Source organism: Eleutherodactylus coqui, chromosome 10 (assembly GCF_035609145.1).
Source record: "Eleutherodactylus coqui strain aEleCoq1 chromosome 10, aEleCoq1.hap1, whole genome shotgun sequence".
Lineage (NCBI taxonomy): Eukaryota > Metazoa > Chordata > Amphibia > Anura > Eleutherodactylidae > Eleutherodactylus > Eleutherodactylus coqui.
In genome coordinates, this window is record NC_089846.1 from 53,614,701 (window position 1) to 53,642,381 (window position 27,681).

Genomic DNA, 27,681 nt, shown 5'->3' on the forward strand with positions numbered 1-27,681 from the left:
GACCGCAGAAAATAATTGAAAAAAATTAAGTATCTTAAAAAAAAATAAAAGTACTACAGCAAAAAAAATACTATACAAGTTTGGTATCGTAGTAATCGTACTGAGCCATAGAATAAAAATATCAGGTCATTTTTGTTGCAATTTGTGTGCTGTAGAAACAGGACGCACCGAAAGATGGTGGAATGTCGTTTTTTTTCCATTTCTCTCTGCTAAGAATTTTTAAAAAGTTTTTCAGTAAATTATATGGTACAATAAATAGTACCATTGAAAAATACAACTCGTCCCGCAAAAAACAAGCCCACATACAGCAACGTCGATGGATAAATTAAGGAGCTACGATTTTTTAAAAGGGAGTAGGAAAAAACAAAAATGAAAAAAGCAAAAAAGCTCCGTCACTAAGGGGTTAATATACCAAACAATTGTTTTTGCCTCTTGCATGGCTCAACTGTATACCAGAAGAAGGTTGCCCATTAGAGATGAGCGAGCATACTCACTAAGGCAAACTATTCGAGCGAGTAGTGCCTTATTTGTGTACCTGCCCGCTCGTCTCTAAAGATTCGGCTGCCGGCGGGGGGCAGGGAGCGGCGGGGGAGAGTGGGGAGGAACGGGGGGCAGATCTCTCTCTCACTCTCTCCCCCCCCCGCTCTTCCCTGCTCACTCCCGCAACTCACCGCTCTCCCCCGCCGTCACCGACGAGCGGGCAGGTACTCGCATAAGGCACTACTCGCTCGAGTAGTTTGCCTTAGCGAGTACACTCGCTCATCTCTATTGCCTATATAAACGGCCATACCATTTGAAAGGGAAGAAGAAAAGGTTACCCTCTGAAAAGACAAATGACTCTTCCCACATATTTGTCAATGAGGGGAAAATGTTTTCCCCCATTGATGCTCCCTGTCTTTGCAAGAAAAACTGACCATCAAACAAAAATTATATTTATATTCCATATGTAATATATTACTTAGTCTTAATTAAAAATATCTGGGGAAATAAGTAAAAACTAATTTGTCTCTGTGATATAATTACTGTATCGTTTCAAGAATTTTGACAACACAATCCATCTCAACATGCGGTACCGACAGAAACAGAGCTATCACATCACAAAACAGGCTAACTAGGTCTCTGGTCACCAGAGCGGGCGGAGGTTTGCACTATAATATACACCCGTTTCTGACCTAAATTCTAGTAAATCTCCCAGGCTGTAGGAGGCCATACTCCCTCCTGCTAAGCCCTGCACATTTAAAAAAAATTGTCGGTAGTGATATAGAAGTTTAAAAAGTCAAAATTTTGGGCTGCACAAGGCTGCTTCCAGCAAAGTAGCGACCGTTTGATGTCAGAATTTTAGAGCAAATTACATAATAAATATCCCCAACTGTACAAGAGGGGACCGATTGACTTCTGTGCGAGAGTCTTCCGGGCATGCTCTGTGACATGCGCAAAAGTCATTTTGCAGGGAGGAGTAGATAGTTGGGATTATTACTTATTGCAAATGGTAGATCCTGTGTTACCCGTATATAGGTGCTACTTTTCATTATAATCCTGCCTACGTGTAACCAGAATACCCCAGTCCTTCTCTACTGTTGTCCTCCCAGTTTTAGTCCAGATCATCCAGACACTTTTGTAATATTCTTAAGTAATATAAGTTTTAAATAAGCCCCCCCCCCCTGTTTTTTGGAGGGGAATTCTTTTGCTTATCCCCTCCATGCTGTGAATTCTGCACTTTTCTTTTGGCCTCCCGATCACATGACCAGCACTCTGACAAGGCTCTGTGTCCTGCAGTTTCTGGGGCAGAGTTATTACAACTGCAGAAAAGAAACCCGGCTTGTTTTGCACTTAGCAACCAATAACACTACAGCTTTAATTTTTAAGAGCAGAATATCAATTGAAAGCTGCGCTTTGATCTCATAATTACTTAGTTATCTAGGTTGAAAAAGACAGATGTTCATATAGTTCAACCTCGTGTTCCATTATACATCATTATTTGCAAGATTAATTATAACCTTCCATGACGTATATGTCTGGCAAGTTACCCCCGCTCATGATGGATACTATATATACATGCTGCAGCTTAAAGGGGGTTAATGTTGTAAATGCTTTTTTGTTCTTATACTCAGCACTTCTCTGTTTAGCCATACTGGTTTCCTCTTATTCCTGGCCATTTTAATACCAGAAGATGTAAAGTTACTACTATATGATTCCTGTATTGTATATTTAAAAAGCCCCCGTTTAGTTTCAGTATCCCTATTTATTACTAGTTGATCCCAGTCTACAAGACAAAGCTTTTCTCTTAGTTGACTGAATTTTGCTTTTCTAAAGTTCTAGGTTTTTGTAGCTCCCATTTGTACTATTTTATTAAACATTATTTTGAATCTTACCATATTATGGTCACTGTTGCCGAAGTGCTCCTGGACATGCAAATTTGATATTGTATCTGATATATTTGACAAGACCAGCAGAAGTGCAGTCCTAAGCTCTCGCTCACGACCTGAAGGTTGCAAGTTCAATCCCTGCATGGTTCAGGTAGCTGGCTAAAGGTTGACTCAGCCTTCCATCCTTCTGAGGTCAGTAAAATGACTACCCAGTTTGGTAGGGGGTAACAAATAATTAAATTACCTGAAAGCACTAAGGAATTAGTTGGAGCTATGCAAATAAAAAGATTTATTTATCTTTTTGACCAAATCCAGCAAATGATCAACTCTGGCTGGTTACGAGTACCACAGTAACATAGTTTGTAATGCTGAAAAAAGACATACACCCATCCTGTTCAGTTTATTAGGCTGCAATGTTGATCCAGAGAAAGGCAAAAAAAACATGAGGTAGAAGTCAATTTTATTGATTTTAGCGCAAAAAATTCCTTCCCGACTCACATGGTGACATGTATTTTCCCTGCCCATATGCATAACCTTACATTTATCAGTGTTAGAGGGGTTTTCCAGGTAAAATGCTATTGATGACCTATCCTCAAGATAGTTTATCAATAGTGGATGGGCCAGGATTTGCTACTGAGGATCCTGGCCAATCAGCTGATCGGATGTTTGTTGCCAGCGCCATTACACATCGGGATCTGAGCGGAAGCTGCTGCTCTGACCCCTATGTATTGGCCAGCGCTTGTAACTGCAGGCTGGGGTCTCACTGAAATCAAAAGGGAACTGCGGCTGTAATTTCAAGCCGTGGCCACTAGACAGGGGGTGGGGTTTATTAAATAGGGATAAAATGGAATTTATGGAAATATGTCATTTTTTTAAAAGAATTATATTAAAAATGAGCCTTGCAAAGAATCACTGCTGTACAAAAAAACCCTTGAAAAATCTATGTGACGTTAAATACTCTTGTATACATGAATAATGTATTTAATATCACATGATCAAATGGGAAAGATTAGCAAAAGGATAGAAGTGAAGAACTAAATAGGGGAGTACACAGATGTTGCTTGTTATAAAGGACTTGCATAGGACATATTTAAGGGCTCCTGCACATGAATGGAGTGCTATCAAATGTTCTTGCAAATGTTTATGCGTTGCTTACTGTACTTTTTTGCTCTGCCGTGTCCGTTCACAACGGCGGAGAGCACACCCAGACCGGTTTTGAACTGGCTCAGCAGGCTATTTAGTCCCCAGTGTTAGCAATTAACACCGCAAAATTTCGCAATTGTGCACCCCCATGGATTCCTTTATGTATAATATGTTGTCCTTTTTTCTTTTTTCAAGGGAGGGAAATGTCGTGCTGCTGTTAGAACCAGGGGAACACAGATTAAAAACTTAAATCAACTCTTCTCTTACTTCCTACAGCAGCACAATTATGGGAACTAGCCAGAGGAACCCTCATTGGGTGGGCTCTTTTGCTGAGCAACATTCAAAACTGAATGACTAGAGATGAGCGAGCACGCTCTGTTAAGGCTGTTACTCGAGCGAGCATCGCTCTCATCGAGTAACTGCTTACTGGTTTGAGCAGATTCGGAGTGGCGGCAGGGGGTAGCGGGGAAGAGAGTGAGAGAGATATCTCTCTCTCTCCCTCCCACCGCCCCGCTCACACCCGCCGCCCCCTGAATCTTCTCTGCCTTAACCGGGGTTGCTCGCTCATCTCTATGAATCATGAAACGTCGCACTGTCCGAAGTCCAACCTGTAATGGTTGATAGACATGTTGCGAGAGCTGCTGCAGAATTGGCTGCAGTGTATTATAGTAGCCGCAAAGTAAATTATACTTTCAGAAATCCCATACACATGTTGGATGTTTCGCAGCATAAATTGATCTGCAGATTTTAAATCCACAACTTGCTGAGGATTTTCAGTGTGGATTTTTCATATTCAAATGAAGGTGCGAAATCTGCACCAAAGTCTACAGCATATTATATGGGTTACATGCACATATTGGTGTTGATCTGCACATAGCCTTGGATCATATTTGCCAAGGGAATTTGAAATTTAGGGTGTTTTTTCAACAGCACAAATACACTAGATTCAAGTTAAATCCTGAACTAAGCAAAATAATTCATTAATTTCCATTAAATGTGAGCTAGCAAACATCTCTAAAACAAAGTTTTTGCTTCAGTCAGATCATTTTTATTGAAATTATATTTTTAAAGGCAATTACCCCTAAATTTCAAAACATTAATGCATGCATAAGCATAATATACATAAAACATAATCATTACCCCACCCAAACAATACAATCAATGGTAACTATATTTTAGCAAATCATAAGCACCCTCATGACCCCATCCCCAAAAAAACATTTAGGCGCATACAAACGTCCTAACCCTGACTCTTCTCCACCTCCTCACCTCTCCCCCCATCCCATCAAATTTTCTACAATATCACAACACAACCAGGACTTGATGAAAACTACTGTATCCATTAAATATATCAGACCATTTTCCTCAAATTTACTCAAACATAGTCACAGTCTCTTTTTTGATATATTCACCTTTCCAAAGATCTCTTATTTTTACAAGAAAATCTTCTAATGTCGTGGGGGGGGGGGGGGGGGGGGAGTCTGCATCCAATGGGCAGTAATCTTCTTCCGCACCTGATACAATGCTCTCTGAATTCCCAAGAAAGTATGGCAATCAAGCCCATTAACAATACCTAATATACAAATTCATATCATACAAATATCAATAAAATATATATTTTTTATTATCTCTAGTACCCCATTCCAAAATCCACGCACTTTTTAGGCCTTAGTCAGACGGGCGTTTTTAGCCGCGATTTGCGCATGCGCATGCGTCCGGCGATTTTATAAAACCATTGCTTTGCAATGGTATCGGACACATGAGCGCTTTTTATGCGCTCGTCCGATAAATTATAGAACAGAAATCGCAGATCGCACCTATCTGCGATCTGTGATTCCTGTTCTCTTCTCTATATGCGCTCAATGGGGCCGGCGGCAGAAGACATATAGAAGACAAATCATTCTTCTCTGCCACAGCTGTAACAGCTGTGACAGAGAAGAACGATGTTTGCCCATTGAATTCAATGGAGCCGGCAATACAGCCGCTCCATTGAAAGCAATGGGCTGCCGGCGTGCGCGGGGTGAATTGTCGGGAAGGGCTTAAATATATAAGCCCTTCCCTGCAATTCACCCTAAAATGTGTTAAAATAAAAAAAAATTGTATACTCACCTTTCCGCTGCAGCCGGAGTCCAGCCGCGGCCGCTGTCAGTTCTCCTGAGCTGCTTCTCGGCACTATTCAGCAGGCTTTAAAATCCCCGCCTGCTGAATGATCTGCCTCTGATTGGTCACAGCCCTGACCAATCAGAGGCAGGTTTCACTCACACACCCATTCATGAATGGGTGAGTGACTGCTGCCTCTCAGCGCTGAGCCAATCAGGGGCAGGTCTGACTCACATCCATTCATGAATTCATGAATGGGTGTGAGTGAGACATGCCTCTGATTGGCTCAGCGCTGAGCCAATCAGGGGGCAGGTCTGACTCACACCCCCTTCACACCCACTGCAGGAGGCCGCGCGGAGCTCCGGCTGCCGGGAGAAGGTGAGTATATGTATATTTTTTATTTTTGCACATTTTAGGATGAATTGCAGGGAAGGGCTTATATATTTAATCCCTTCCCGACAATTCATCCCGGGCTCGCCCGCAGCGCATTGCTTTAAATGGAGCCGGCTCTATTGCCGTCTCCATTGAATGCAATGCGCTGGACAGCTCCGGCCCGTTTCTAATGAAACGCGGCTAGGAGCAGATTTTCGGGCGATTTGCGGGCGACTTGCGCGCAGCGGTCACGCGATTTGCGGATGCGCATCCGTCATGCGATCCGCAAATCGCGTGAAAAAACGCCTGTGTGACTAAGGCCTTACACAATCCCAGACCATATGCATTAAATCTGCACCATTCATGTAACATTTTGCAAAAAGTCTAAATGTAATCTAATGCTCATGTTTTAACAGCTTTAATAGAGTACCACAAGCTCTACGCGCTAAATACAATTGTGATACTCGTTGACCTTCAGACAGGGATATCATTGGTATCATAGGCAACACTGTGGCCCATTTATCTTCTCTTATATGGCCTAAATCTTTTTCCCATTTTTACTCCCTTAGTAGCTCCAGAGCACCCAAGAAAATTCACCAAAGGATGTTGGACTGTAAGCATAGATACTGACCGAGTCTGAACAGCAATGCATGTCGGAACTCAAGGAACTGGAAAAAATAACTATGGGGAACATTCTAAAGCTCTTAAAATGTTCAAAACTATAAAATAGACCACCAGAATGTACTTGTTCCAAAAAATTACCCCTCTGTTCTCCCATGGTGAAAATCCCTCCAAATTAAAAAAAAACTCTGTCAATTTAGGGTTCCTCCAGAGGGAGCGTGGGGGGTAATAGTAAATCCATCTAATTGCAAAATCTGTTGACATTTATCCCATGATTTAGTTATTAAATAATTGTTGGCTATAATATTTTTTTCCTCCTTTCATCCCTCTCTCACATATCGTTACAGGGGCTACAACCTGTCATTTTAGAAACCCATCTACCATTCAACTCAACCCCGTTTTTTTCTCCCCACCCCTTCAACTGTTGAATTGAGACATCAGAAAATAAATCCAAGCATTTGGAATTACCCAGCCTCCAGACCGTTTATCCCTTTGAAGGGTCTCCAATTTAATTCTAGCAAATTTCTTATTCCATAGTAAACTTCTAAATATCGTATGGAGTCTAAAAAAATATTGTAATGGAATCCAAACTAGAAAACGTCTAAGTATATAAAAGGAGTTGTGGCATCTAAACCATTTTAATAAGATTTTCCCTGTCTGTTATAGACAGTGGGAGACAATTCGAGACTTTAACCTTATCCTCAAACTTTCGTACCAATGGAAGCAAATTGGCAGAAATCTAGTCTTGACGCTTAGTAGATACCGGTCCATAACTCACAAATATTTGAATTCCTTCACTATTTGTAATTGCGAAAGTTCCAATGAATAGTCCATCGGAAAGGGATCTAAAGGAAGAATTACAGAAAACAAAGTTAATGATTGTTTTCAATATTTTATAAAGCATTTAACTGATGCTTTCAGAAGGTCAGCTAATTTCCCTCTCTTATTTACATACAGCCCTATTCATACAATGAACAAAATGTGTATGCAAATGCTGAATGTATGAAAGGATAGAATAACTTCTAGGGTAAGAGTAGTGCAATGCAGTGTAATAATAGCACTTTGTGTATTACATTTGTTTTTTACAGAATTTGCATAGCTACAACTTTGAATATGTGACAAACCTTTGTTTAGTTTTTAGCATAGTGCTTAGTTGCTCTTACAGTTTTGTCTATACATCACAAAAGCCTTATATTGTTTACAACTTGAGTGGACATAGATGAGTTTGGACCATCGGGCAATAAGTGTCATAGGTCTCTGCCTCATGAGTTGGTCCACCCTTAGCTAACGTTACCTTTACTTCTTAAGTTGTGTTATATTATAGACCACATTCAGTACAATTATACATGACTTTATACAAAGTGGCCCTCAGTAAGACTGGCAACTTCCATGCCACTCTGAGTGGCATGGAAGATAGTTTCAGGTAAGTCATCCTAAAAAGAAATTGCCATGAACAGTGGAAATATCCAATTTGCACTATATTTGTGGACATGTTAATACAAATAAAGGATGTGATTATGCAAATAGGAATTGTGGCAGGTTATCGCATCATTTGTAGGTTGCATGTTCAAAAAGAAAAAAACAGTAATGGGAATTGCAGTGCTGGCTGAAAATACCGTAAATTTTAGCAGGTTATTAGCAATAAGATGATATTGCTATGAGATTATATTTTATGTTCTCTCTAATCAATCCAGCACTGAGCAAGCATTTTGCCATAATATGACTGACCAGTAATAGTTACCATATATTATCTAATATGTGTTGTGTTCCAGGTCAACGAGCCACTCCCTCCACATAGAAACATATAAACTGAACCATCAGTGCATTAGGAACAGCTGGCACTTGGCATCTTGTGATAGGTACCACATGATGGGCACGTCACAATCTTCTCTCGGATAATGTGTAGAACTCTCTTCTGTGCAGCAGAAGGCAACATTTGGCAGTCATGGGTAAACATAGTGACTTGAGTGACTTTGATCACAGATAGATTTCTGGTGCCTTAAGGTATGGTGCCAGTACAGTATTTAGAAACAGTCATACTTCTTGGTTGTTCAAAAACCGTGGTATCAAGAGTGTACTAAGACTGGTTGAACCATGGACAGACATTTCACAGAAGATAACATAGCAGCAGGCCACTTGTGGTTGATCCTAGAGGTGAGCGTCTAGTGGCACGTTGGGAATCTCGGCACTGATGTGTCACAATGGATCAACTGACCAAGCAATACAACATTGGGCTAGTTAGACAAGTTTCCATCATGTACCTTGTGTTCACTGGGGTTCAGTAGCCAAATAGCTAAAAAGATGCCCCTGATAACCCCACATCATTGCCAGCAATGCCTTGCATGGGCCCAGTAAAGGCATCAATAAATCTTGGACACATAGCAGAAGGTCTCCTGGAGGGACAAGTCCCATTTCCTGCTGAACCATACAGATGGCCATATCCATGTCTGGCATAAATGGCATGAAGCTGTATCCTCTGGGTGCATGGTGGGGGTTCAAAGGCCGTTGGTGATGGTGGTCGTGTCATGCCCCAAGGAGTGTTTTTCTTGCATGGCCCAGGACCATTGGTCATCATACCACAATTCTTGAATGGTGAATGCTACAGGGACCTGTTAGCTGACCATCTGCACCTATATCTTTAGGAGTCTTCCCTGAACACTGTGCCGTTTTTCAACAGGACAGTGCTCCATGTCATCAAGCTCAGATCACTAGGGAGTCGTTGGAGGAACACAGCAATGAATTCTCCATACTGTCTTAGTCACCAAACTCATTGCACTGTAACCCCAGTGAACATGTTTGGGATATGCTGGAAATGGTTGTGACGTCCAAAAGCCATGATCACCTAAAAATGTGGACCAACCAGTTATAGAGTGGGTGCTCCTAATCCAGTGATTATTCAGTGTGTATATATATACAAATATTTTAATTACACCCACACACTGAATGGCCACTTTATTAGAGGCACCTGCTATTTTTGCCATTTCACGATTGGCGCTTCCCTGTATGGCACTTACACATGTGATTCTAAAGTGCTGCATAAAATCAAGCGTGCAAGTTTTCCATGGACCAGTTTTCATGTGAATCCACATTACAATGGAAAAATCAAGCGATATATGGTCATTTGTGCTAGATGAGGTAGGGTCAGTATTTCAAAAACTGCCAACTTGATGCGGTTTTCTCGTGCAATGGTGTCAAACGTATACTGAAAGTTGTGCAACTGAGGAAAAACATGCAGGGATCCTTGGAGGTAAATTTTTGGGGTCAGAAGAGGATGTCAAGTATAGTTCTGACGAAAATAACTTTTCTAATACATGATAGGCTCAAATACTCTCTCCCCACCCATAACCCACTGCACCATTACTGATGAAAATCTTTTCACCATAGTCTCTAAATCATACCTCGCCATTTGAGCACTTGAACCAATCCCATCCCTTCTCATCCCTAACCCTACCAATGTGTTTATCCCAACCCAAACCCAGCCTATCACTTACCACCATGATCTTACTTCTTATTTTTCAAGTTTTACTTGCTTGCCTTATGTGTCACAAACTTTCCTAGTAATAAAGAACATTCAATGCAAATTACTTGAACATTTTTAAAGGAAAGATAAAGATAATGGTAATAGATTGACATTAACAAATTACCTAAAGATATTTGTAAACCCAAACATAGATAAGGATTACAAATTTTACAGTATAGATAAGCATAATCACCAATTCAACCGAAGCCTGGGCTATGATACACTTAGCAAACTTAGCAATAAAAAGATATTTTCTGGAGTTGCACAATGAAAAACGCAATTTTTTGCATTACTATATGTGGGTGCTCGGTTTTTCTATTTTGGGTGAAATATAAAGCTATTGACTGTGTGGCTTTTAGCTGAGCACCACATTCACGATTTATCTGGGGCTGTGTTATCCTGCAGTGTTGATCCAGAGGAAGGCAAAAAAAACATGAGGCAGAGGCCAATTTTCCTGATTTTAGGAAACTGCAAAATGTGTTTGAAAACTTGTACCACTTAATAAAGCAGTTTGCATAATGGTTTAGTCATTAAACTGTAGAATACAAAGGTTTTTAGCAGCTTACATAAAAAGTGGGCTGCTAAAAAAGCTATCTGCAGCCCCAAGAGTATTGCCGATTTTAATTTTGCACCCCATGATCTTATCTACCTTGGCAGCAGCTGCCTGACACAAGTGTTTTTCTATGTCAGTTTCAACCAATGTTTCCCCATTTAATATGTAATGGTGATATGTATTTTCCCTGACCATATGCATAACCTTATATTCATCAGTGCTAAAAGGGTTTTCCACGCAAAATACTATTGATGATCTATCCTCAGGATAGGTTATTAATAGTGGATTCGCTGGGATCCGCTGCTAAGGATCCTGATTAGAGATGAGTGAACCTACTCGTTTCGAGTAATTACTCGATCGAGCACCTCGATTTTCGAGTACTTCAGTACTCGGGTGAAAAGATTCGGGGGGGCGCCGGGGGGGCGAGGGGAGGCGTGGCGGTGCGGGTGGTAGCAGCAGGGAACAGGGGGGAGCCCTCTCTCTCTCCCTCTCCCCCCCACTCCCCGCTGCAACCCCCCACTCACCCACGGCGCCCCCCGAATCTTTTCGCCCGAGTACGGAAGTACTCGAAAATCGCGGTACTCGGGCGGAAAAGGGGCGTGGCCGAGTAGGCTCGCTCATCTCTAATCCTGATCAATCACCTGAACGGGCGTTTGTTGCCAGTGCCACTACACATGGGGATCAGAGCGGAAGCTTCTGCTCCGACCCATGTGTATTGACCAGGGCTTGTAACTGCAGGCTGGGGTCTCACTGAAATCTATGGGAATTGCTTTCTGCAATTACAAGTACCGGCCTCTACACTGGGGTTGTAGCAGCAGCTTCTGCTGCTCAGATTGGTTTGAGAGGGCCAACTCCTGATATGGAGTTATTCAGCTATTTTCATTGAAGTACTGCAGGATAGCATCTCTTAGAAACCCATCGAACATTTTACTCACAATAGTTTCTGGATTTCCTTTTTGACCTCTTTTATGTGACAATACAGTGGAACAGACCCCGTCACTATAAAGTCCTTCAATATAAGAAATAATGGTCTGTCTATCGGGATCTGGTGGTTTGTCTATTTTAATTACTTTAAGTGGCTCTGCACGTCTTCCTGGGTTAACCAGGTGCTATTTAATGGAGAATTGACTTTATCACTCTGCATTTCATGTAACATTTTATTTTACACTGTGAGCATAGTGGAGTACATAGATTTGCTTTCTCCTCATCACCCGCTGCAGTTTTTCCTACATTATCTTTTAAAGCGCCAACACTTTCACGTTTAATCTCTTTTAATATTCATAGAATTGAAGAACAGTTTAGAGTTGGTTGTACTCTCTTTGGCAATGAGTGTCTCTCTCTCCACTGTAGTTGCTTTTGTTTTTTTATAGCATTTATTTTTTCCGTATTGTTTTTAGTTCTTCTTCACTGTCTTCTTTTTTTATTAGTTTAAATTTCTCATTTATTGCTTGAACCTTTATTTTTGAGGATACTGTCCCAGTCAATAAGGTTAAAGGGGTTTTGTCATAAAAAAAACCCCCAAAAACGTCCATCTGCTGGGCCAAACGTTTAAATAAAAAACAGCGCTTGCTCACCACTTCTTAGCCCTCCGGGATAAGCTGCCAGTCTCCGATTGGCCCAGTGCCTGCTTTCAAGTCAGGTGACCACTGTGGACAATCAGTGTCTCCGTCACCAGCTACTGGCATCATGGCACCCAGGCTGTTAGTGCTGATTCCAGGAATTAAAGATGGTTATGCTGCGGCGTCTGGCTGGCCGCAGCTGTCACCTGACTTCCACCATACTGTCTACTCGGAAGCCAGTGCTGGGCCTATCGGAGACTGTCAGCTGTATGCCAGGAAGTCAAGGTGAGGTGAATATGCACTTTTTTTTATTTTATGCTGAGACCAGTGGGGTGGATCAAATTTTGCGTTCCCGAAGTTTAGAATTTTGTAGCTCCCTCCCTTACTGATTATGATCAGTAATGATCACTATTTCCCAGGTACTCTCTCTTTCCCCTGACCTGCACCTTTGTTATTTTGCCAGCTCTGTTGGTTAATATTATGTCCAAAAGAGCCGTCCCTCTAGTTGGGTCCTGCATAATCTGGGAAAGGTAATCGCTTGGTTTTTCACCATTGGTCCACATAAGGTATAGAAAGGCATGAGTCAATCTGCCCTCAAAGGGAAAACTTCCCTCTTGATCTCAAGTAGCAATCAGACTGGATGGACATTGATACATTTGCAAAGTTGTTGATATTATTTTGTTCTATGAAATCGTCCTAGGCTAAATTCATATCTGGGCCTTTATTTCCGTTTTTTGTTCCAGCAGAAAACTGAAAATGATAAAGTGTCGATAGACGGACCCCACTGATTTATAATGGGCACCGTCTGGGGGTTTGATGATGTCTGTCACTTAACTAGAAAAAACAGTAGTGCATGCGGCACGTTTTTTTCTAGCAAATGCTCGTATGACGGAATCTGCAACAAAGTCTCAGGCATAGATGTGAACTCAGACTAAGCCTTTTTAAAAGCTATCAAGTGTTAGTATTGTTGCTAACGCCTGAGGTGATTACTACGTCACATAACTGATAGAAAAGTGGAATGATTTTTACACATGTGTATGTATATGTGACATTTGTATGTGTTGCATGTCTTTTTTACACACATGCATGATTAATGTGTCATCTCTCTGTTGTTTTTCCTTGTACACAAAAAAAGTCTTTGATTTTTTTTTCTAGAATTGATCAGGATGGAATAATCAGTGAAAAATGGTGTGCACACAGATGTCCTCCATGTGCACTGTGTTTTTTTGTTGCACACCTATTGAGTTAAATGGGTGACTGTCATCTGAGAAGTTGGACTATAATAGTATATGCTGCAGTCTGTAAAAAAAACACATACTCTAAAGTCCCATTGACTATAATGGATCAGTGTGGTGTCTGTGTGCAGTCATATGCAAATACGGACAACGCACAGACCTGAAAATCGCTCACGTGAATAGGCTCTTAGAGTCACAGTCCTTATAGTATAGATTGAATTATATTGTAATTACTCCAGTAAATGCTTATAAAGCTAGACATAAAAATGTTAGTGAATGAAGAAGAAACCAAACAAGCAGGGAGTTTGAAAGGATATTCCCAATATATACATTTATGGGAAATGTGTGATAGACATGGGCTCTTTAGCAACTCCCAAAGACTTCAGTGCAGATGGATATACACAAGCACTGCCATCTATGGGAGCACTGCTGCTGTGAGCTGGCAAACAGGGGCCATGGATACCCTGGGTACTATTGTATCTTGTCTCCACCACAAAAATGTGTGGATATGTGGGATACAGCTGAGGGAGGTATATGGTATACCCACAGCTGCTGATTGGCTGGTGTCCTGTCTGAGCAGTTGGGTATATGAGCTTCCACGGGGACAGGGCAAAGAAGTGTGACAGTAGCGGGCCGCGAAGGGTGTTCGACAAAGCCGGAGGTGGTAGGGCAGCGAGTCCGGAGATGATGGCAGGGCAGCAGGGTGAATAGGGAATGCAGCATCGGTGTAGTCGGTACATAGAACAGCGGAGATGGGAGGCCAGTGGACCCAGGGAAGTGTGTGACAGCAGCAGCAGTGGGTTGGTTGGCACAGAGAGCAGCGGAGAGAGGTGGGTAATGGGGACAGGGCAGGGAACTGTAACGGGAGCAGCCGCAGCAAAACAGAGTTTGTCCAGAGAGAAGTTGAAGATGGCATGGCAGCGGGCTGGCTGGACAGGGAACACAGCATTGGGGTGGTCGGCACTCACAGCAGCGGAGATGGCAGCCAGAATCTGGAGAGGACAAGCTGGAAGCAAGACCTGAAGCTGATGGCTGGCAGGGCAGCGGGGACAGCCAGCCAATCAGCTACTGTGGGCGCCACCTGCATCTCAACACAGCTTACCCATCTCTCCACTCCCTGCTTCTGGTGGAGACAAGATACAATAGTACCAATACCCTGTACTCTCAATAATTGCAAGTCCAAGAGGAAGGGCTCGCACTTGTGGTAAATTCATGGCATACTGTGTGGGAATACCCCTTAATATTAGGAACTGAATGCAGAATCTCATTTGTACATTTTATTCACAGCGTCGAGGAAGTAAGAAGGGATCAGTAGATCTAGAAAAGGTCATTTGTGTGGAGTGTGTTGAGCCTGAAGAAAACCCACCTCCAGAAAGACAAATACCGGTAAGGCATCTATTTTAAAATTATTTGACTTTGCCTTCTTTTTGTCAGCATTTATTTTCTTTCCATTAATTTTCCACTTTTTACAGATTTGTTTCAACAAGATTCAACACAATTTCCTAACAACAACATTAAAGAGGTCTCTCCCCTTTATCATTTTCTCAGATGCGCTACAAACAACAATATATTAGTAAATGGATAAACAGCACATTCATGGAAATAATGAGAAAGTGCCCAATCCCTTTAAATACCTAGACCATCACCACCAGAAGGAAAATAATAGGGAAACATATAAACACATTATCACACAGCCAGAGAGAGACGCACATTCTTTTTTGAGTCTGGGACTAGTGTATATCTACTGTACAAGTACCAATATAACCAATGATACTGTCATATGCCATACAGTGCATATATAGTGGTCAGACATCTACATATTGTTACTGAACAAAATGCACTATACAACTATAGAAATCCCAAATAGTACCACTACATCATGACCACCAATATTATTACCATACAGCGAATATATAGTGATAGATAACCGCTCTACACAGCAGCTCTGCAGACCAACTAAGTGATTACAGTACAATTATACTTAGTGACTCACAGGTGTCATCCTCTCTGACTGGAATCATGCACTTTTTCCTTCTTTTCCATTTGGCCCAGATCACCATGACGATTTCTCCCAGCCATTATTTGTGTCTACGAAATTTGCAACAGAGACATTTTTTGTGTCTTGCTTTTCCAGCACCATCTCTAACATGTGACCTATACAAACTCTCCATTCAACTGCTACCCCCAATTCTGTGCCTGTTACTTCTTCATGGCTTACTCCATATCACGCTCCTGCCCTATATTTACATCATTTACCACATTTTCCAACCTCATTTGCGTCCTGTGGATGCCCATACAGTTGATGACGACGATAGGCTAGCCAGGATTGGGGTCTATTGCGGCACAGCCCACAGGGAATCTGCCTAATCAGGCAGACTTGCCAGTACAGGTCTGGTGCTGGCTAAAGAGAACAATTAACAGCCATATGGGAGAGCTCTTTTATTCCCTACCAGTCACATTAAAATTAGGAAAACCTTCCTTTAAAGTGTCACTTTTTTATTGTAGGTTTTTAATTCATGTTTCAAGTAAATCTAGTTGACACACAACCTCACTGCCCTAAGTATGTATAGGTGATAAAAGTCAATTGTGGTACAACCTCTTTAATAGCATAACTAAATTTAGCATGAAGGAACCGGTAAAATTCTTTCATCTTTTATCTTCTGCCCGCTATAACATTAATCTTTGACCCCTTAAGGACATGGACTATTTTGGGCATAAGGACGCAATGATTTTTGACAGATTTTCATCTCCACTGTTCCAAAGCCATAACATTTTTATTTTTCCATCCACGCGGCCGTATGAGGGCTTGTTTTTTGCATGACGAACTATAGTTTTTATTGGTGCCATTTTTTGGTACATAAACTATATTGTAAAACTTTTATTTTTTTTATGATACCAGGGAGAGAAAACACATAAATTCTTCCTTTTTTTTACAGCGTTAATCATGCAGCATAAATGACACAATACATTTTTTTCTTTATTACGATACCAAAATTATTTAACTTTTGTTTAGGTTTTTCCCTTTTTTTTAAATTATATTTTTTTCTAAATCACTGCATTCAAAGTCCTATAACTTTTTTATTTTTCCATGCATGGAGCTCTGCGGAGGCTTGTTTTTTGCGTGACGAGATGTAGTTTTTATGGGTATCATTTTGGGGTACATACAGCTTTTTTTATCACTTTTATTGCATTTTTCTGGGAGGCAAAATGAAAAAAATAAATATTTTGCCTGTTTTTTTTTGTTTTTGCCATGCATTATAAAAAGTGTGTTCAATTTGTTGTTCGAGTCGTCACAGATACGACGATATCAAATATGTGGAATTCAAATTTTTTTTACATTTGTCTTTATACTACCAGGGGGAAAAGCACAAAAAAGGGCTTTTTTCACGATTTTTTTTACATTTTTCCTTTTTTTTACACTATTTTAATCTTTTTTTTACATTTTTTATGTCCCTATAGGGGACTTGTACCATGACACCTATGATCGCTATGATAAAGCATGGCAGGACTTCTGCCCTGCAATGCCTAATCACTTGTAAATAGCAATCATAGGCAATGGCAAAGCAGGACGCCTGTAGCTGGCGTCCTGTTGCCATGGCAACCCATCATCCCTCCATGATTACATTGCAGGGGTTCAATGCTGTCACAGAGGGAGCGTGCTCCCTCTGTGAGTCCTTTACATGCTACGAGCTACAAAGATCACAGCGTGTAAAGGGTTAACAACTGGAGTCGCTATCCTGATGCACCCCCGCTGTTGCAGCAGGAGGCCGACTATTGGTGACAGCTGGCTCCCGCTGCCGGATAGCGCAGGATCTCTTCTGATCTCGCGCTATCCACAAGGCGTAAGCGTACATCCGGTTGCATTAAGTATCCCTCTACTAGGGCGTACACTTACGCCCTGTGGCGTTAAGGGGTTAATTCAATACAGATTTTTGCAACCTTGCATTTTGCAGAATGAGTTGTTTTTCAGGAACCATTTTGGGGTACATAATAACGTTTATTATTTTTTCAGGGTGGATACCAAAAAAATGCATTTACGTCATTTTTTGGATTAGGTTTTACTATGTGTAGAATTGCTATGTTAACTTCATTCTGCATGTTTTTACGACTTACAGTGATACCAAATTTATATAGTTTTTGTAATGTTTTACTACGCTTGCACTTTTTTTTAGCATAGGGTCTGTTTCTGTTTTCCAAGATATATAGCATTTTTACTGAGCTGTATAGGAGCTGTGTATAGTACAATAAATGCCAGTGCGACTAGTTTTAAACTTTACATTTAAGGGGGTTCTATATTTTGGACTATGAATCTATAACTAAAAGGTCCCCTGACTATGGCCGTCTGCAGACGGCCGGGTTGGATCCCGCTGCAAGAATTCTCGCAGCGGGATGTGGACCCGTGCCCCTGCAGAGACCTGCGGCTCACCCACTCCCGGAATCTCCTCTTCTTTGTGATGTGCCGGCTGCTACCCAGCTGGCACATGCACAGAGCTGAGCTGGCGGGTCTCGACTGACGTTTCTGTGCGGGCTTCTGCAAGACCTGCACAGAAATAGGACATGCCGCGATTTGTTTTCCGTGTGTGTTTTCACGCGGGCAAATCGCGGCTGTGTGCATAGGATTGCGTGTATGCATTCAATCCTGTGGCAGTGGGCACGGGTGGAAATTCTGCGGAAAATCCTGCCTATATCACTTTTGGCACCCAGTTGTAGTCCGCTGTCCTGTCTGTGGAAATACTAATGCTAGTCTTTATTTCTCATGCAGATGCTGCAGAATATTAGCTTTAATCACTTCAAGGTTTAATCTAAAATATAACAAGATTTAAAAATCCTATTTTTTTTCTTAAATTGACATATTGTAACTCAGGATTTTTCTTGTTACTACAGACAAGGGAGGAATTTGCAGATACCGAACAGATTAGCATCATTGAGCGATTCCCCTACCCATTCCAGGTAAGATATATTCTGCAACATACTTTGACAAACTGCAATAGAAAATCTTCTAAATATCTTTTGTATTGATACTGCCCTAAAGTTAAAAGAATTCAATTTTTTTAAAGTAAGTAAAGTTGAATTGGACACAGGGAAACTTGATTGGGACATTGAACAGAACAAGGATGGAACTAATGCCAGGGGTGACACTTATCGGGGTTCACATGGGTGGTGTCCGGCAACAGCCTATTATCGAGCAGTGTAATGCATGGCTTCTTCTTTCCACCCAGAAGCTGCTGGACAGAAGTTGTCCCGGCCGCCTGAGCCCTTTCATCTAACAGGTTTATTAAATGTCACATCAGCAAGTTGTGGGAGAGATGTTAACATATGAGGGATAACAAGAATTAAAGAGATAAGATATTCCAAGAATGGTGGATGTGGGTCCACTGAGATGAGCTCAGTGACCAGTGGAATCTTAAAGGAACACTGTCATCACTTTTGAGCCACATAAATTACATGACGAGAGATTGGAGCTCCTGGAAGGTAATTTGCATATTCCTGTTGCATTCTGGGAGGAGTTAGGAGTCACTGTGAGTGGGATGATTGCTGAATTTAGCAGCTAAGTACACTTGGTATCATCACAAGAATTCTTGACTTTTAGAAGCTCAGAAGTGGACATAAACCTGCCCAAAATGTCTAATTCTACATGTCTCACCTCACAAAAAATGTAATAGAAAGTGATCAAAAAGTCATACGAATCATCTAATGGTACAATTAAAAAGTACAACTCGACCTATGAAAAGAACCCGTGCACAGCACCATTGACAGAAAAAATAATGTTAGCGCTTTTTCAATTCGGCAATAAACAAAATACATTTTTATTTGCAAAGTGTGAAAAAGTAGCAAAACATGAAAAACCTGTATAAATTTGGTATCTCATAATCATACTGACCTGAATAATTCATTTAACATATTTATACCATGAAGTATAAATCATATACCTTGTGGTATAAATATAATGCCATAAAAAATAAAAATGAAACACCATGCCAGAATTGCAGATTTTGGTAATCTTATCTCTCTAAGGGTGACTACTACCCACTGCAGTTCTTCACTGCAAAATTCGCAGAGTTTTTTTTTCTGCAGGGGTCTATGGGACTTGTTAGGCTGGGTTCACACGGGGCAGGAAATTCCGTCCGGAATTTCACTGCAGCAAATCCGCCTGCAGCCGCTAGTCCCGGGATTAGCCAGCCATGTGGACGAGATTTCTCAGAAATCTCGTCCACACGGACGGCAAATCCACCGCGGCAAAGCCGGTAGAAGCCGACACTGCGGCGCGGATTAGCCGGCCGCAGCATGCTCATTCTTTTTCTTTTTCACGGTTTAGTGCCGCGGGTTTTAAAGCAGCGCTTCTTCCGGCGGAAATCTCGCGGTTTTTCGCTGCGGCCAAACCACGAGATTTCCACCTGGATTCCGCTGTGTGGGACCCCAGGCTTAATGTTAAAATTGCGATTTCGCGGTAAATTGCGATTTTGCGTGATCGCGATTTTAACATTACAACTCCCGTAGACCCCTGCAGAAAAAAATTTTGCAGTGAAAAAGAACTGTAGTGGGTAGTCACCCTTATATATATGGTCGCACTCCAAGGAAAATGTCTTTCTTAAATGAATATAATAAAGGCTGAACTCATCTGGTGTGGGGGCCTGTTTCGTGGCAGGTTACCACACCGCTTGTCGAGGAATGCCTCCAATAGGGGCTGCTACATACACCTAATCCTTGTCTTGTTCTAAGAGTACAAGGAAAAGCGTCACCGGTAGAGCCTAGGGTACCGAACCTCAGTCATGAAAATTAAATAACAAATGTAAAAACAATTCCTGCACTGTAATGATGTCAGTAGCTGTATTTAATTAAAACTAGTTACTTACTTCAGAGAACACCACTGGCTAATGGGTCTCCTCAAATATCCAAGTTCACTCCATATAATCTCCAGTCGAATGCTGGACGATGCTTCATTACAAGACACTTATTCTTGGTGGGTTGTGTTACAGGACGCACGTCCTTAAATGGCCCTCTTAATTAATGTTGCTTTTGTAAGGTGCTGCCTTCCTGTCTTTTGTGGCCAACTTCATAGGTTCACTTCTGGCAGTGGAAGTGTTAACATGGTATTTGTATCCCTTGATGAACTGAATACAGATTATCTTCTCCATTACCTGACGGTATTAGATAACCTCTTTGCAATTTATACCCTGAACAATCGCTGTAATTATTTACCCCATAAAACTATAATGTTGTCAGATATACAAACGTACTGTAGAGTTTATCAGTGTCCTTTCAGTTGACTCTAGTTTTTCATACCTGAAGAAGTAAAAGAGGGAAAGTATGGGTAGCATCAATATCTTCCTACAGTTACCTTATAATATACTTGCCTAATTTTGTGGTGTTCACCATGACAAGGGCATCCTTGTTCACTGAAGACTCTCCACTGAAAAATAACTTTTAAGTCTTTGCTACCAACTCACAGCTTCCTGATGAGCTTCTCCCTTTTTAAGATGTTAAAAGGGTTTACTGGAGCTTTAATCCAAATCTACATGCTTAAAATTGTCTAAAATAAGGAAAAATGCATACACACGTATTTCCGAGGCTCCTTGTCCAGTGCTGGAGCCCTGGTGCACACTGCTCAGTACCTGAAAGAAGCAGGTTGGCAGTAATGTGCCATCACTTGTGCACATGACCGCTCAGCCAATCACAAGCTTCAGCGGTAAAGAAATTACCCCCTTTTCAGCTGCTTTAATAATAATTGATTAATTAGGTTCCAAATCAACCAAAACTCTTATATCTGCCTTACTGAAGTAATTACTATCCCGATGTGTTTCTATGGCAAGATTCTCAAACCCGTCTAACACGATTTTTACAAACATGTAAGTTTCTGGTGAATCCATTAGGGAGGCATTCTAGTACTCTTGGCTCTAAGGTCATTGAAAGGTCCAATTCTATTGATTCTCACCTTCCACCTATAGGCCCACCAGATCTCTAAATCCAGTAGGTCTTCACTAGAGATGAGCGAGCACCAAAATGCTCGGGTGCTCGTTACTCGAGTCGAACTTACAGTGATGCTCGAGAGTTCGTTTCGAGTAACGAACCCCATTGAAGTCAATGGGCGACTCAAGCATTTTTGTATATGACTGGTGCTCCGCTAAGGTTTTCATTTGTGAAAGCAAATCACCAAAGTCATGTAAAAAACACAGAAATGGATAGAGCAGGCGAGGAGCAACATGCAGGGCTGCATTTCGGGCTCCGGGGTCTCACTTTTTAGCCACAATAGTGGCAAGAGTGAGACACCCCCCCCCCCCCCACTGTCAGCATAACGATTGTTCTCCTCTGCCACAGCTGTTACAGCTGTGGCAGAGAAGAATGATGTTAGCCCATTGAATTCAATAGAGCCGGCTCCATTGAAAGCAATGGGCTGCCGGCGAGCACGGGATAAATTTTCGGGAAGGGCTTAAAAATATAAGCCCTTACCTGAAAAAGAAAGATTTTAGTGTAAAAAAGAATAAAAATGCAGGCATTCTCTTCAATGGAGCCGCTGCTGCTGCCGGCGACTCCATTGAAGACAATGGTCCGCTGGCACACCTGAATTCTTTTTCAGGGAAGGACTTTACATATAAGCCATTCCCTGGAAATGAATTAAAAGTGATTTAAAAAACAAAAAAAATAGATACTCACCTCCCTTCAGCTGCCTGGGCACAGCTGCGTGTTCTCCTGCTGTCCCCTGCACTGTGGTGCTGAACTGCTGTCATTCAGCTGAGAGCTGCGCTGAGCCAATCAGAGGCAACACTCACTCACCCATTCATGAATTCATGAATGGGTGTGAGTGAGATCTGTATTGCCGGCTCCATCGAATTCAATGGTCAGTGGTCGTTTAATCGAGACGAGTACCGCGTGGTGCTTGTCTCGAGTAACGAGCATCTCGAGCACCCTAATACTCGAACGAGCATCAAGCTCGGATGAGTATGCTCGCTCATCTCTAGTCTTAACTTGAAATACTCAATCATGTTCTTTTAAATGCCAAAAAAGATGCAGAAAATGATGCTGAGGATTTAGAGGATGAAGTATGCAAAGAATTGGGGCGGGGCGGATCTCGGTTCAGGGGAATGAAGGGTTGGTGTAGGATATCTGTCTCAGTCTCCCCCTCTGTGAATGGCTTCTTTCCCTACCTCGATCCCTAAATCTACCCCTCCATTTACTATGTGATTTATTGTTATTCTTCAAATCTGAAAATTCAATGTCCAATGTGGATATTTCTGTGTCCATATAATTTTCAGGAGTTTCCTGTAAGAACGGATAAGCCTTCTAAAATCTGACAGATTCACATTTTGACCCACTAACAGTTCACAGGGTAGTTTGTATATATGGCAAAGAGATTTGGTAGAGGCTCCAGATCACTGGGGAAACAGACAGCAAGTCATCCAGCAGCTGCAGGAACATTATCAGCTCTACAGAGAAGCCACCAGCCTATTCTATGATATGCTCACCATGAAGATACAGTAAAGCTGCAAGCCTTCTGTAGCTACGTGCCTACACAGCTTTCTCTTCCTGCTTATCTCCTTTTCGTTGGCTCCACTAGAACCCACCTCTTCTCTTCCTTTTGGTGTCTTTCTACACCCTGTAGCTACGTGCCTACACAGCTTTTTCTTCCTGCTTATCTCCTTTTCGTTGGCTCCACTAGAACCCGCCTCCTCTCTTCCTTATGGTGTCTTTCTACACCCTGCCCCACCTCATCAATCGTCTTCTTTCCCATCATCTGCCATGATCATTTTCCCCATTCCTTTCTAATTCTAGCCTGTATGGAATAATTTGGGTAAACTTACTCTTGGTCCCCTTCTTCAACACTGGCATAGCACCACCATGCAGTCCCAACTAAGTAACAGCGCAGTGTTAAGTAGCATATCAGGAGATGCAGCAGCTCTCCTGAAGCAATGCTTGAAATACAGGACAGTCCCACTGGATCTGTGATGGTTAGAAGGTATGGCCATCAACTGTATCATATCAAAGTATAATGCCTGCTCATCGTGCATGATATATTTCTAATGTGTAGGATTGTTTGTGTGGGATGAGTAGAGATAAATACACAGTTAATACAATTCTATGTAGCTATCAGATATTCTCTAAACCACAAATGATGCTTACAGATAATGTATGATGATGGACCACTCTATGTCTTCGCCCCAACAGAGGATCTGAGGAAACGTTGGATTCATCAGCTCAAGCATGGTAACGAGTAATCTTAGTCAAAATAAGAATTGTAATTGTAATAATTTAAAGTGTCACTATGGTTTTGAGTAAATTTTCAGAATAGGCCGTGTGTACATGAGTTAGCAAAAAAGGGAGATGGAACAATACCTCTGGAGTGCCACCTATTGGAAAGCAGCATTCCTGCAAGTCTATGTTAGACTTTTTATACAAGCCTTGTAACAATCACTTGGAATGGAAATCCAAGGCAGAATCCATACACGGGCAGCTGTTTCGGGGTGTTTGCCCCTCATCAGTGTGCAGTAGGTTTCTGGCTTGGCTAGTGAGAGGCCTGTGATGTGGGTTAGGAACGCCATCTTTTTACCTTAGGGAGAGCACCTAGATGGTGAGTGATGAGACTTAAAAGGTCACTCATAATCCTCTGGATAATATGCAAATAAGGGAGATGGAACAATACATCTGCAGCGTCACCTATTGGAAGGCATTATTCTTGCATGAGTTAGAGCATGATTCGTTAGTTTTTCATGAGCAGAGCCCCATAAGGCACAGAGACAAGCTGCCATGATATATCCCAGAGACAGAGAAAAGGACATGTAGGACATTTATGCATAATTCAAACTCTGGGGTTACATATGGTAGCATACTGCTTAGTAGAAGATGATGATCACATAATAGTCTCCGAGATTTCTTTTATGCATCGTCACCTACACTCTGAAACTAAAATGTCACTCAGGATGGTGCTTGACGAGCATCAAACAGGCATGGAAGTGGCTGGAATACAGAGATGAGGCCTTCAGAGGGTGACAGGTAATCCAGTGAGGGGGGAAGACATGGGAAAATATGTTTTCACTGGAGTGGCCCTTTAATGATTACCCTTGTGAGTGCCCCCCTTGAGTGTCCCCTTATAAAGCAATAATGACCCCTCTTGAAAACCACCGTTTAATACATTTGTCCACATTGAATGCTCCTTATTAGAGATGAGCGAGCGTACTCGGATAAGCACTACTCGCTCGAGTAATTGGCTTTATCCGAGTATCGCTGCGCTCGGGTCTAAAGATTCGGGTGCCGCTGCGGCTGACAGGTGAGTCGCAGCGGGGAGCAGGGGAGAGCGGGCGGGAGAGAAGGAGAGAAAGATCTTACCTCCGTTCCTCCCCGCTCTCCCTTGCAGCTCCCCGCTCCGTGCCGGCACCCGAATCTTTAGACCCGAGCACAGCGATACTCGGATAAAGCCAATTACTCGAGCGAGTAGTGCTTATCCGAGTACGCGCGCTCATCTCTACTCCTTATAAGATAATAATGACCCCCTTGAAATCCCTCTTATATAGTAATAATATTGTCCCCCTTGAAAGCCCCCTTCTGTAATAATATTGTCCCTTATGAATGCCCCCTTATATAGCAATAATGCTGTCTTATTATTAGTAATAATACCTCCCCTCATATATTAATAATGCTCCCAATGAATGCCACCTTATACAGAATGTCCAAAGACAGATTATAATCAGCAGCACAAACCTTTTAAACGGAAGTTAGTGAGGCAGACATGCAAAGCCCATAGGATAGTAAACCAACAATCCAGGTAGAATCCAATATGAATAGATAAGGGCAGAAAACAATTTGTGCAATTAAATATCCAAATATATCCTTTATTCCTCTGTGACAAGTAAAAGCAATAATAAATAATAATAATAAAGGATGTCTTTGGATCTTTAATTGCACCAATTCTTTGCTGGCCTTATCTATTCATATTGGATTCCACCTTATACAGTCACAAAGCACCCTTTATATAGTCACAAAGCACCCTTTATATAGGCACAGTATCCTTTGAACCCCCCTTATAAAGTAGTAATAGCCCCCCTGAATTACGCCTTAGGGTACATGCACACAGGCTTTTTTTCTGTCTGATTTTTGGACCAAAAGTTAGTCCTAAAATCGGACAGAAATAGCACCCATTCATTTGAAGAGGTATATGTGCATGTTTTTTGTTTTTCAGATGAATAGTCATAATAAAAAGAAATTGCGGCATGTCTGATTCTTGTCTAATTTTCAGACAAGAATAGCACATGTCAATTTCGGAGTCTCCAGCACATGGGACAATACACGGAAGGGATGTCTGTGTGTTTGTCTGATCTGAGTTGCCCCCAAGAGTCTCAGGAATAAGCAACACTCCACTACATTTACAGTATAACAAATTCAGATAAAATGTATTATATGATAGGAAAATAGAGGTCGCGAGTATTATTTATAGTGTTGTTCCTACTACTTCCACCAACCAGAAGGTTCAGCAATTGTCAAACGATGCCTTCTCACTAAATACTACCCTATAACATAATGTTCTCTCGATGGGAGCACATTTCTTTCGTGAAAATTCAGGTTAGGCCATCTGTAGCTTAAATAGATGTGATACAGATGGGCACGGAGCCTCTTGATCATGTAAACTTGCAGGCTGTTGAAGTTGGCATTCCAGATGGTCCCATACATGTTCCATTGGTGATACATTTGGTGGCTAGACAGACCACGTTGGTTTGGCGATATTGTGGAGGCATTTCTGTCACATCCTTGTTGTGTGCGGCTGAGCGTTATCCTGCTGGGAAATACCTCTTGGAAGCCGCCATGAGAGGAACACATGTGGCTGCAGGATGTGCTGAACATATCGCTGAGCTGTCATTGTTCCTCGTACCAATACTAGGGGTGACCGACTGTCGTATGTGATGGCTTCTCAGACCATCACACCAGCAGTGGGGGCAGTGTGCCGCTGCACAGCAAGGGCAGGATTGAGGCTCCCATCCCCTAGGTCTCCTGACACGAATACGGCCGTCGTCAGTGCCCAAACTAAACGAGCATTCATAGCTTAAGACAACATGATTCCATTCTGTAATAGTCCAGTTTCATCATTCATGACACCACTGCAAAAGGAGGCGACAGTGGGTGTCAAAGGCCGTACACGTAATGGGTGCCATGAGACCAAATATTCTTCAGCTAAGCGCCTGAAAATGATTCTAACAGACACAGGGGCCTGTAACTATGGTGCCACCTGTCTCTGGGGGGTGGACAATAAAACACTTGGAGCTGCTTATCAGACAGTCATCTCTACTGGTGGTCTGTCGAGGGTGTCCTGAGCCCAATTGCTTTGTGTGCATGTCCTCACTGGTCACAACACCTCCTAACAGTCTGGTCTAATTCACTGATACAACCACCCAGCTTATCGCATTCTAACAATGTGCCCCCTCTCAAACACTGTTTACCGGATTAAATCTCTTTGATTGCGTCGTAGAGGTATGTCTAGTGCTCAACAAGTTCTACACAAGCAGAAAAAGAGGTCTACTACACACAAGTAGTCTCAAAGACTTTTTATAGACCAAGGGTGGAATCAATTTAACAGCTTCAGGTTGCCAGACCGTTCATCTAATCATGCCACAACTGTAATAATTTGCATATCTGACTGAGATGTACCTGCATGCAGAGTTTTGCAACAAAACAACGGCTCCTGAGCTTGCTCCATACAATGACAACCATAGTGAGCCGTACATGTTCAGAAGGGTTTAAAGGGGTTGTCCCAAAGGATAGGGGATAAAATGTTGATTGGTGAGAATCCTACCACTGGGACCCCACAAATCCTGAGAAGAGGGTTCCGATGCATTCTCAGGTGTGGGCAGCAGCAGTCGCACATGCACGCCAACACTTCTTTTTTTTTTTCAATGGAACCACTAGAGATAGGCAGGTTTAAGTGGACCGCTATCATTGGCAGTCTCTTTGAAATTAATTGAGTGCCAGTATGTATGTATAACCACCGCTGCTTATCCTTCAGAAAACACCAGAGCCCCTGCTGGTAGTCCCAGGAATCCAACCCCCACTGATCAGAAAGTTATCCCCTATCCTGTGGACAGGGAATAATTTGATTTGTTTAAAGTGTAAATTTAAAAAAAATCATCAGCAAATGTTTGTAGCTTCAACATTTATAAAGGCTACTGGGAACGATTGTGGGTGAACAGATTGGGGTTACCATATCTATGTAGTAATCTTAGTTCTGTTCTTG

General features: G+C 41.9%; 1 protein-coding gene across 1 annotated transcript in view; it reads left to right on the forward strand.

Annotated features, from left to right (window-relative positions):
* Positions 1-27,681, forward strand: part of BTK (Bruton tyrosine kinase) — an 86,234-nt gene that overhangs the window by 19,428 nt on the left and 39,125 nt on the right. Inside the window, exons 3-5 of the mRNA XM_066581009.1 lie at positions 14,757-14,855; positions 18,354-18,419; positions 23,588-23,669. Coding sequence (XP_066437106.1) covers positions 14,757-14,855; positions 18,354-18,419; positions 23,588-23,669 — 247 coding nt within the window. The remainder of the gene's footprint in view (positions 1-14,756; positions 14,856-18,353; positions 18,420-23,587; positions 23,670-27,681) is intronic.